Below are 12,015 nucleotides of genomic sequence, written 5' to 3'. Positions count from 1 at the left end.
AACCAGGACCTGTGACAAGCTGAGCTAATGCCACACACACCCAATTCAACAAAAGACAGCTGTTCCTGACCGTTCCCCGCCCCTCCGTAAAATCAAGATACCATCGAACCAGACCTGTGTCCTCCTGTACCCAAAATTCAAACCCAGTCAGACTCTTAGTTGCACCAATGAAGACAGAGAGTGGAGTAAATGGTGGAGCACCTCACTGGAACACCACAATGCAGAGCACATTTGCTGGGGCTTGGAAAAATGGTTCAGTGGTTAGTTAAGATCCCTGGCTGTTCTTCCAGAGGACCAGAGTTCAGTTCCCAGCACCTACATAGCAGGTCACAACCTCCTCTAACTCCTGCTTTGGGGGATCTGGTGCCCTCTTCTGACCTCCTAAGGCCCAACACTCACATACACAGACTCATGAATCAGTAATAAAATAAATCTTTCTTACAGAGAGCCTCTGTGTGTCCATCCTTGGAGACAGAAAACAGGAGGGTCAAACATTCTCCCTCACAGCTCAAGGCTCCTTGAGGGCAGCAAGTGGGTCACCGTTTCCCAATTTCTTGGTCACCCATCCTGAATCATGTCTGTGCTTGGGCTTCTGGGACAAAAGAGACAATGACACTCCATCCCTGTCCTCAAATTCACCTACATAGTAACTGCCGCAGAGTATGAACAGTTCTAGGCAGAAAGAAGATGGGGGAGAGCAACTTCTAGAGAGAGGTGGCTCTTAAGCCAGTAGGGTAGGAAAGATTAGGTCGTGTCAGCATGGTAGGCAGGAAGGGAGTAAGCCCTTCCCAGAGGTCCTCATGCCATTTACTGCAGCACAGAAGCCACAGTGACATCAACCAGAGCTATTAATGAGCACTCACCGGGAGCCAGTCTGGTTTCACGCACTTATACTTATGTTAGCCCTCACCCCTCACCACAGCCTGATGAAAGTTTAACTATCATTATCCCCGGTTTATGGATAAGGGTGTTGAGGCCACCAAGCCACAGTGTGAACATACCATGTCCCATACCCACATCCTCAACCGATACCTCACACACTCCACAACACTTCAGGTCAGACTTAGGACTGGACACAAGTGAGTATCTTAAAACTCTGTTTTCTCCCCTGTTCCCCAACATGATTTAAGGATATACAATGATAAAATAAAAAGAAGTTTGGGGGGGCTGGAGAGATGGCTCAGTGGTTAAGAACACTGGCTCCTTTTCCAGAGGGCCTGGGTTCAATAACCAGAGCCTACGTAGCAGATCACAGCCGTCTGGAGCCCCGGCTTTAAGGGTCCTGACACCCTCACACAGATATACATGCAGGCAAAAATACCAATACAGGTGGAATCAATACAAACAGGTTTAAAACGGAAAAGTGTGTAGTTTATAAGGAGAGAAGAGCAGAGGAAAACTCAGCTCAGGAGCACATGAGAACAAGAACGTCTGTACCAACAAGAAACGAGCCAACCAACAAGGCTCCCACTGGCTGCCGGGTCAAGATCACTAAAGTACCACAAGACAATCTGTGCCTACCCAGACGTGTGCCTATGTTGCTGTGCCTGGAAAACACCAACCAACTTAAAAGGCGTGCTTAAGATAAGGAGACACCTAGAGCTCGGGCAGCCCCTCCATCAGCAGGCACTCGCTGGCTAGCGGCAAGCACGTCCTCGCGCCTAGGACAATTCGGGTGCTCCAGCTGCCTAGGCCTGGCACTATTAGAAAAGTTTTTAAAAAGCGGTTCTGAGGACTCACGGTCCAGGATGTCGGCTTTCCATCCATCCCTGGACCCCCACCCCTCCAGGCACCCCTCTGAAGGCCCCACGAAGAGCCTGCCCCACGAGAAGCTCCGGCGCGGACATATTCTCACAAAGCGCTACGTAAGTACAAATGACTGTTTGATCAATCATTTGGCCTCAGCATGGGATTTGGTTGGAATTAAAGCCATCTGGCTGAGGGGGGGCCGGAGAGGAGGAGACAAGCAGGCGGGGAAATGACCCGCCCCCTCCCCCAAAAAGCATTGTTAAAATATAACAGGGGAAGCCAGTAAAGTCCCTGCTGTTATTTCAGCCTAAGCCACTTAATCCTTCAGCACATAAAGCAACTTATTTTATGACCTTTTCCCTTTAAAAGGTAAATCAGAAGACGCTGTCTTGAACTCAGATATCTCTGAAACACACCGCTCTTCCCTCCCAGTGAAATATCTTGTTTCATAACCCTTCCTCGAGACACTTGAAACTGCGGATCAGTAAATGCCTCGCTTTAGGCATCTGACATTCCAGAGAATTAATATTTAAACTTATTATAGGGGAAAAAAAGAATTGAGTTTGGTCGAAGCATGAAATATTTAATAGTCCGTCCAAATTAGAACCCCTATTTTGTTTCGCAGTGGAGATGCCAGTGGTATTACCTGGTCTTTGCGCTCAAATGAGATATAAAACGCTCAGCAGGGTTAAGATCAAAAAAGACGCGATTTCAGCCCCTTTCCTCTAGAAGAGGGAGGCGAGCCAGGCTTCTGGAGTGGAAGCCACCCAGTTTCATTTTATACGACATTTAAAATCATATTATCATTGTCTGACTTGGGGGGGTGGGGGGAGACACAACACCTAATCACCAACAACTATGGCAAAATCTCTGACCCGCAGACGCCGGGCCCCAAGCTGGTCCCTTCATCTGGGACGAGCCGCTGCCGTCGTCGCCGCTGTAGCTTACTCTGCTCACTAGGACATAAGTATTAAGTGGTTTGGGATAAAAATTAAGCTTCAATTGACACAGTGGATCCTGGCAGCCTCTGCCGGCACGTGTAATTTATTTACAGGGTTGGAAAAGTCGGCAAAATACATCATCAGCTCTTATACAAACTTCTACTAGGTATTAAATACCCAGCGCTCAGAGCAGTAATTCATATGGTCCAGCAGCGGTCCAAAGTAAACCCAATTCCAGCCCTCCCGAGAGCTTAAATCAGCAAATGGGATCTGTCTTTTTCAAGCCTGCCTCCTGGCCCTTGGTTTCTTTCTAAAGCTCTATTTTCCTGCAAGCATGTTATTTAAAAACAAAAGCAACTGCGTCTAAAAAAACTTAACGTGGTGGCTAGAAAGACCCAAATAGGAAGAACCCAGGCCACATCTCTAATGCTGCTTCACACGGTCCCTTTCAAAACCAGTGTCACCTTGGGGGCCGGGACCGATCCTGCAGTCCGGTTCCCAGAATTAAGTGTGACTCCTTCAGAATGTACAAGTGTAAGAGTCTTCTGGGTGCATGGGACAAGGCCAGATCTGCCTGGAAGGAGACCTCCGGGCTTCTTATGACCAGCTCATCTCTTGACACAAAGGATCCATTTCTAAAACAAATTCTCAGGTCAGTTAGGTCCCTGGTGTGCCCACTATGACAAGCCTACCTTTATCTTACCAGGTACTTAAAAAAATAAAATCACTATTTCATAGATCTCTGAGCCACTGGCCTCTGTGAGGAAGTCTTCCATACCAGGAGATGGCCTCAGCCAAGGGTGTAAACTGCAATAACTCTGGGTGGGGTGGGGTGGGGTGGGGGAGGGGGGTTCTGCTCCTGCTTCGAGAAGGGGGCCTCCACGGCCCGCCCAAGAGCCCTCACAAGACCCCAGCTTCCTGAGGACACAAATCACACAGGGAACCCATCTCCTCTCAGTGTTGCAGTGGGGGACAGGGAATGGGGAGTAATGCGTAATCAAGTGGTCTCCCCTAAAATCCCACTTTGGCATGCTAGCTGAGATTCAGTAAGGGGGACACCGGGGTCCTCAGCCAACCATAGAACACAAGTGTTATAAAAACTGACCCACTTTATGGGTAAATACTGGCCTTGCTTTCAGACAACATGGCACAAATGCCAGGCTCACTGCTCACTGCCTGCCCAACCTTGGACAAGTCACTGTCCTACTTCCTAGTGTGCCCCTCCATCTGAGGAACTTAGAGACTGCTGCTTCACTCTTCACACGGGGATGCCAGGTGTGATTAAATATACTCACACAGTTATGCCATGTCTGACCTGGCACACAGTAGGTGCTCAATAAAGGTTAGTGGGTCTCCCTTTCTCTTTTCCTTCCGTATTCACCTCCAACAGTCAGGACTTCGAAGGAACAGTCAGACCCCTCCCCTGGCACAAAGATAAATACAGACCCGTTCGACGCTTGGGGCCCTCCCAACTCTCTCAGCTTAGGTAATGTGGATCCAGAGCAGAAAAGGGATACGGATCACCCAATTAAACTGCTCCCATCCTACAGAGGGGAAACTGAGGCTCGAGGCAAAAAGCCCAACCCCTGTGCATCAAAGCTGTACTATGGTGCACGTGTACACTCTAGACAGTTCAACCATAATCGTCAAACTCAGGCCCTACAGGAAACACGTCCTTCAGTTCACAAGCTGAGGACTCCACGCATCTGACTCAAAAACGCCTGCTTTAAAAGCACAGCTCATAACACTAACACAATCCTCTCGCTCTGCCGGAACGTTCCGAAGGACAATGCTTCCGAGTTTAAGGGGGGAGACAGTAAAGAAGAGAACAGATGCATGCGGTGACTGGAAGCCCTGAGACCCCTGGGTTAGGGCTGCGCTCTCTCCACCCTCACCCAGCACAGCAGCGGCCTGTTTTCTTTCGGTTTCTGGTAAATAAGGCTTTGGGAGACCAAAGCAGCCCCAGAACAGCCCCCTCTCCTGCTCTCCTTACTCAGTAACTCAGCTGTCAGAGCCCGGACTTTGCTTCCAATGCTGGACGAAAGACTTTTTTTTTCATTGTAAACTATTAATTTGGGCAGCGGCTGTTGATAAACAGGTCCTCCGTTTCCTGGCTGGGATCATGAGCACTGGGGGGACAGTAAAGATACCTCACGAGCCTGGGGAGGTGGGGTCTTTTTGTGTGACTCAAACTTCTCAAAGCCCCACCGCGGTTTGCTTGATTTCTTCTTAAACTGGGCAGTTTGTGCTTTTACTGAAATAAATGAGCCCTTACCTAAAGACGCGGCCTGACTCTTTAGGCCCAAGTTAATTGCAACTAAAATCTAGTCTAGGGGGAAAAAATATTAGCAAACCACAGGTAATCATTTATTTGGTGTGTGTATGGGGGGGAGCGTGGGGGAGGGTACCCCTGTATCAGCTTCAAATTTTCTGAGAAAATTCTCTTACTGATGATCGACTTCCAAATAAAGTTTATTTGTTTGTTGTTTTTTTTCTTTCTAATCCCAACCAAAAAAGGACTGAAACCCCTATTCCAAACTTGAGTTCCTCTTCTCCCCTAGGATGCTAGCCAAACTCCATGAAATAAAAACCGAAGAAAATGATAATTATGCAACCTTCAGAGGAAAGAACATAAGAATATAGCTTTTAAATGATTCATGCACTTAGGTCTGTAATGGGATTTTTAACACACATTAAAAATAAGCGTGAGGGCTCGCGTCGCCTCTCACGCGAACGAGAAACACAGGAGATGAGCAACACACCCTGTCACACTGTCACATAGCCAAGAGGGTCCTGAGACCCTGGGCCGGCTAGGCAGGCTACACTGCAGGGTCTCAACAAGGCCCCACCTGAGGCACAGCCTAAGCGATGACTCCTTCCCAGTCTGCTGGCCGAGTGTCGACTTCCAGAGAACTGAGAAGGCAGAGAAGGGAGAGAAATCCTAGCTGCATGAAATTTGAAGGGAATCTGGGAATAACACTTCCGCTATGGGAGATCTGCTGGGTCCGTAACTCTTGTGGCTGCAGACGCAACACGTTCCTATCTCGCTTGTGTGCCCCCACGGTACTTGTTTCTCTTTGTCTCAGGGAGCCTGACATTTGGCCAGCAGGTTTTTTCTCCCCCTTATTTGAAACCTCAAGCACTGAAAAAATTTGGATCTGATTATTTCCGGATCCCGGGACCAGCACTTTAAAATGGATGAAATGCAAGCAAATTGCCCACCAGAGTCAGAGGGGGAAAAGCACTTTAGAAATCACTTCTACCTTTCTATTACAGATGGTGCCAGCCTCTCCTGACCTCCTCAGAACATGGCAGTAGCTTCCTGCTGTGATGAAACAACCTCACCCAGATACCACACTGAAACCATCAAGTCTTGCCCACACCAGCAGCCCGACACCAGGCACACAGCCTACAACTGCTTGCTGGCTGGCTGGCCGGCTTCTCTTTCTCTTTTTCCTCTCTTTTCTTTTGTTTTCTTTTTAAGTTACAACACTGGCTACTTTTGGAAATTTACAACCACGTTATGGGGACTTTTTTTTTGCTAATGGCAGAGTTCACATTTGCGACGATTGTCAACCTCCCCTTTCGGCTTGTTGTGTACGGTGCTTGGTAGAAAGGGCCCGGGCCCACTGACTTGCTGTGAGTTAAACAGTAACATCATGAACTGGTTTGGACAGATGGAGTCATCTGGTGAACTACAAAGCCTTCTAGACACGGCATAGAGACGATTACCAATTTCCAAACATTTAAGACAAGAGACATACCAAAAACAAATGCAGTTCAGTTCTCTGGGGATGTTCGGAAGGCCCAACTTATGAATGCCAGCTCTCACACTCAAGCAACACATGGAGATGGTACAAGTTTCGGAACCATAAAGATCTGGAAGCCTCGGGAACCGCCATTCACTGCCCATAGCTTTGAACAAACCCTAGAACCTCCGTCCGTTAATCTATAAAAAGGAGTCAGTTTCCTGAGAGCCAGTGTCTGCCCGGCCAATACACACATTCCACCTCATCCTGGGGCGAGCCCACGAGGTAGGCAAAGACAGATGAAGGAATGTGCACGCATCCATTCTGAACACCGTGAAGGCCGTGGCAGGATAAGCACCACCAGCCACGCCCATAAAGCTGTCCGCCAGGGAAAGCCAAGCTATTTCCTTCTTTCCTCGTCTGGACTAACAAAAGACTGTCAGGTGTTTAATAATAATTTTAAAAATGCAGGGTTTGGCAATTTGGCCCTGTCAGCTGTTTGGAATCTGGATAAATGGGACTTGGTCATAAACAGGTAGTGATTCTTATCACAACTGATGACGACGTTAGTCCATGATGTCATCCCATGCCTAGTCCCTCCCAGTGCAGACCTGGAAATATTCATTAGCTCAGTCCCTTCCTGTGCTTAAGGTCTATCCAAGGCAGAAGGCATGTACCATTTAAACTCTCACTCCACACCACGCATGGATGTCTTCTCTCCATTCACTGGCTAACAGAGGCCACCGAAGACCCAAGGCACGGTACCTCTTGGCCTCTCCTAGCCAGTGGGCCAGAATTAGAGTCCTTCACATTTAATATTTTTAAATCCGTCTTAAGCTTCGATCAGCTGCCGCTATCACGGTGCTCTGCAAGTATTAACAAAAGTGACCTTTCTGTTTGTATAGCATCCTCACCGCCCCATTTTATGGGCCCTGTGATGGGCATCGTCACCATCTCCATGCAAATGAAAATCCAGAGGCTGAGGTCATCAAACACATCACTATCGCAGTCCTTCACTGTTCTTGTCTAAGTCGGTCTGAAGGAGGAGACCTGAGCTCAGAGGGGAGAAATAACTGTCCCACCCAGCGCAGTTAGATGTCTTATCTTTCCAGCTCCAACAATAAATATGCTTCAGTCGGCATCTCTACTGGTCTGTTTCTAATAAGCCTGAGTGGATGGGCTGGACTGCACACACTCAAAGGCCTTCGAAGCCGGGACTCTCTGGGTGGGAGGAGGCCTCGGAGAAGGAGGCCTCGGAGAAGGTGTCCTCTTGCCCATGACGTTTCTAAGAAGGCAGCCTGAGAAGACTGGGAGAAAACTGCTCTTCCCGCAGACGACTTCGCCTGACTGAGGAACATGTAGATTTCCCTCTCTCTCTAGCCCGTGTTGTGCCAGAGCTCCGGATCTCAGATGCTGCCTCTCAGTTTTCTCACCTTGCAAATGCGCACCATCTACTCCACCCCCAACAGCCTCACAACTGTGAAGAAAACCACTTCAGAAGCCACTGAAAGACCAGCTTCAGGTAGAAAGAAAGGATCTCCTCCTTCCATCCAGTTTACCTCCCCTGTCCTTTCCAAAGGGAGTCCTGACATGAAGATCTTTTATATAGGGTCAATGGGTGGGCAAAACATACTGAGGTTGAGAAGGACAGAGGCAGGGAATATACAAAGTATCAAATGAAATGCTCCCAATGATAACAAGACAGACTGTGTGAGGAACAACCATCACTAGGACAGTGCAGGACTTGATCTGCAGAAGACGGGTCTGACTGTGAGAAAGGGCTGTTTAAGGAACCCGGAGCAGAGGAGCTTTCTGCAGCCAACATTACTAATATCTCTCTGTCTGTCTGTCTGTCTGTCTGTCTGTCTGTCTGTCTGTCTCTCTCTCTCTCTCTCTCTCTCTCCCTCCCTCCCTGAAATATGCATCCCAGCAAAAATACTCAATACATTCAAGAAGAGCCTGCAGACAAGAAGCGCCTCTCTCCTACAAATCAAAGAGAAACCTCTCTACAGCTATGTCTTCCAACCAGGCTGGCAACTGCAAGCAAAGCTGGATTAAGGTGCTGAGCTGGCGGTAAGAGGTGTCTACAACTACAAACCACTGGCTTTCGGTCCAAAAAGGTACTGTGGCTGATGAGATCAAACCCCAAAGTTGCTGGTTCGCCTGATGGGGAATGAAAGATCGGCACATCCCTTAACAATCTCTAATGTCTGGTTAATTATCTGTTAACATGAAACTTATAAATAACATGTCGGTAATAATTAACTATGACTGGGTGAGTATCTTCAGGAGAGTACCAGCAACTATCCCTGAATTTGCCCATAGCGGGTTCTGGGATTGCCTTGGCTTCGCCAAACACAGAAAAGTCACTTCTAAGTCAACACTTGACCCGACTTGGATTACAGGCTCAAAAGAACGTATGTCAGGAGTCAGAAAATCGTTTGGCATAATAAGTTCCTAATTTGACCGATGGGAAAACTGAGGTTCCCAAGGGAGAGGTCCTACCAAAACCCTCCGTTTTGTTTTGTCTTCTCTTTCTTCCTCCATTCCTTCCTTCCTTTCTTAGATTGTGATAATTCAAAATATGCCTTCTGTTGCTTAGAAACAATTACTAGACACAGAAGTTGATACACTAACGTACAATAAAATTTTGACGTTGCACACGACTTTCATCAGAAACATACAGAAGCAAAGTTATGTAATGTAAGCTTTCTACATACACATCTCCTCTCAAACATGCCTATTTAGTTTAAATTGGATGCTTCCAGGCATCAGTTCAGACTGACAGGGAGTCCCAATCAACTACAGAGATACTGAGACACTAAGGAACTCTTAAGGAAGTTCCATGAAGTTCGAAAATCCCTACAGATCCCGTGGCAGAGGCGCCAGTACCGCAGCCCTGACCTCAGCATGCCCGCGGTCAGCACACTGGTGCGCTGGGACTCACCCTTCCCGCTGCCGGCCTTGGACACACCGTAGTCTCGAGGGCTCCGGGGCCGGAGGAGATCGTGGGCGCGTGGTGGTGGCACCGGCAGCCGAGGCAGCAGGTCTCGCGGGTTCCCGTCCCCGCAGCCGCCGCCACTCACTGCAATCCTGAAGGCCATGTGCCCTCCCAGGCCGGCAGGCCCGCGGCCCGGGCCGGGAGCACCAGGGGCCTCCTTTGGCCTCTTGTCCGAAAGTGCCTCGGCCACCTCGCAATGCATGGCGCCGGGGCGGGGCGCACGGCTGGGGGTCGCGCCAGGCTCCTGCGGAGGGAAGAAAGCACCGAGCTTTAGAAAGCGGGAAACTGAGCCCTCCGTCCCTGGATCACAGTTTGGGCAGTCACGTTCTATTTAGTCCTGATCTCAAAAACAAGTTAGCGTCACCACACCGACCCCATCCCTGAGCCACCTAACCCCGCGCACCGTGGTCGTCCCCCTTACGCTGCCGTCGCCCTAGCCCCGCACGTTCCGGAGAAGCCCCTGCGCCCTCCCACCCTAATCCGCTTCCACCCAGGGTCAGCCCTCTTCAGACGAATGGCAAAACTAGGACCAAGGATAGGATGTGAGTTCCCTAAAGGGACAGGGAGAGGGCAGTAAACTAGGATGGGATGGGAGTTCCTGTCCGGAATTCCCTAAAGGAACAGGGAGAGGGCAACAGCCTGACTCCCAGAGCAGGGACACGGGAGAGCTGGGAAGGACTCAGATGGGTCCCTGGCTGCGCACCTCCAGGTGCCCCGGGGCGGGCTGAGCAGAGCCCAGGCACTGAACGTGCACCGCCGCGGGGTGCAGACGCAGAATTTCCGCGAGCCCCGCCACTAGCCAGACACCCGGCTGAGGATGAGCACGCACGCCCACTGCGCGAGCCCACAAAGCGCACTCGAGAGCCGTAAATCCAGGAGCCCCGGCGCCCGGGAGCCCGCACAGCCAAAGTCGCCCACGCACGCCGGCTCCCACGCACGCCGGCTCCCACGCACACTCGCGCCCCGTCGATGCGCCCTCCGAGACCTGCCATGCCACACACCCCATTCACCGGCTCACACTCCGCTGCGCCGGCAGCCGCAAGTCTCACGCCGGAGCCTCGGCATCATTTCCAGCATCATTCCCGCGAGAGCGAGGCCTCAGGGCCCCCAAATTCGCCTCGCCCCTCGGCGAGCCCCGCGCCACCCCCAGAGTTCGCGGATTCGGACGCCGCTGGGTCCCCGGCGCCGACCGCGCCCCTTCTCACCTCGCCGCGGGCGCAGCGGCTCGCGGGGCGCACAGCACGGCGCGCCTCCTCTGGCGCCGCAGCCCCCGCAGCCGCCGCCGCCACCGCCACGGCCGCCGCGTCCTACGGGGCGACACCCCGGGGGCGGGGCGGCCCGCTGCTGCCCACAGCCGCTCGGGCCGCGACTCTTGGGGGCTGCCGGACCAAGCCAATGGCGGCTCGAGGGCGTGCCGCTCGCCTGGGGGCCTGGGCGGGGCGGCGCGCGCCGGGGCTGAGGTTTTGACAGCGGCCGGAGACTTGCACGCCGGCTGCCGGGACGCTGCCGGACTCTGCGGCTGCCGGAGGAGGAGACCAGCCGAAGGCAGAGCCAGCACAACCCGGCTTCCTCTGCTCTCGGGCGGGATTCTGCTCCTCCCCGGGTCGCTTTTTCTCCCGGGTAAATGGGAATGGTGGTACCCGCTAAGCGGAGGTAACAAATGCAGAAGTGCTTGACAAGTTGTTTTGGGTTTTGCAGGCTCTAACCAGCTCACTTCAAGTCGCACAGATTTCACAGCAAGTCATAGCAAAGCTGGGATCCGAACCCAGGCCTCAGCCCACGTTCTCACTTTACTTTCATGTTGTGGTTCATCGAGAGGAGAGGGGAGCTTAGCGTTCTCCTGTACCCATTCCTTGCCTTGTCTTCCGCGCTCCAGGCAGCAGGGTCTCAACTGTAGGAAGAGCCCTTGATGAGGCTCCATAGTGACTAGAAGCAGTGGGTCAGCCCCCACCTCTGAGGCGTGCAAAACGGGGCGTTCGTTCACGTCTCTGACCGATTTTCTGGGACCTACTGAAGGATCTAGGGTAGCCCCAAGATGTCTCTGCATGCTGTCAACACCTCCCACCCACTATGCACTGGTGACAACCTGGCCAAAGTGTTTTGAGAGTGGAGGGCCTTAGTCTTGAACTGTGGAAATGTGTTTCTGCAACCGGCCAGGTTCACAGACTGGGCTTCCCATACAGGAAGACAATCCAAATAGTTTCCTAGAATCTTGACAAAACAAAGATTTTCCAGTCACCAAATGTTAAGATTTAATTTCTTATACCTTGTTTGTTTGTTTGGAGACTTAAAACAGCAGAAGGAATTGGAAGTACCTTGATGGTTTACTTAACCCCACCCCCACATTCGTGGCCAGAAGCAACAGGGTAGGCAGGGTGTGGCAGAGCGGGCTTCCGACTCCCACGCCAGAGTTCTTCCTCCCATTATTACCAAGGGCAGGTGTCAGCCGACCTGTGCAGGTGATGAACTGACCGGGCATCTCAGGTCTGGCCTCTTCCTGGAGACTCGTCCTTGAGGACTGTCACTTTTAGGGCAGAGTGGATATGAGGAGGAAGTTGACCAGCTGGCCACTCAG

General features: G+C 51.3%; 1 protein-coding gene across 1 annotated transcript in view; it reads right to left on the bottom strand.

Moving 5' to 3' along the window:
• The window catches only part of Glis1 (GLIS family zinc finger 1), a 187,819-nt gene extending 178,141 nt beyond the window's left edge, over positions 1 to 9,678 (bottom strand). Inside the window, exon 1 of the mRNA XM_029539919.1 lies at positions 9,387 to 9,678. Within this exon, the coding sequence (XP_029395779.1) occupies positions 9,387 to 9,642 (256 nt within the window). The 5' untranslated portion in view covers positions 9,643 to 9,678. The remainder of the gene's footprint in view (positions 1 to 9,386) is intronic.
• Positions 9,679 to 12,015: the final 2,337 nt, after the last annotated feature.

Source organism: Mus pahari, chromosome 6, assembly GCF_900095145.1.
Source record: "Mus pahari chromosome 6, PAHARI_EIJ_v1.1, whole genome shotgun sequence".
Taxonomy (NCBI): Eukaryota; Metazoa; Chordata; class Mammalia; order Rodentia; family Muridae; genus Mus; species Mus pahari.
The sequence above is the reverse complement of the archived record's forward strand: the minus strand, read 5'-3'. Positions and strand labels throughout refer to the sequence as shown.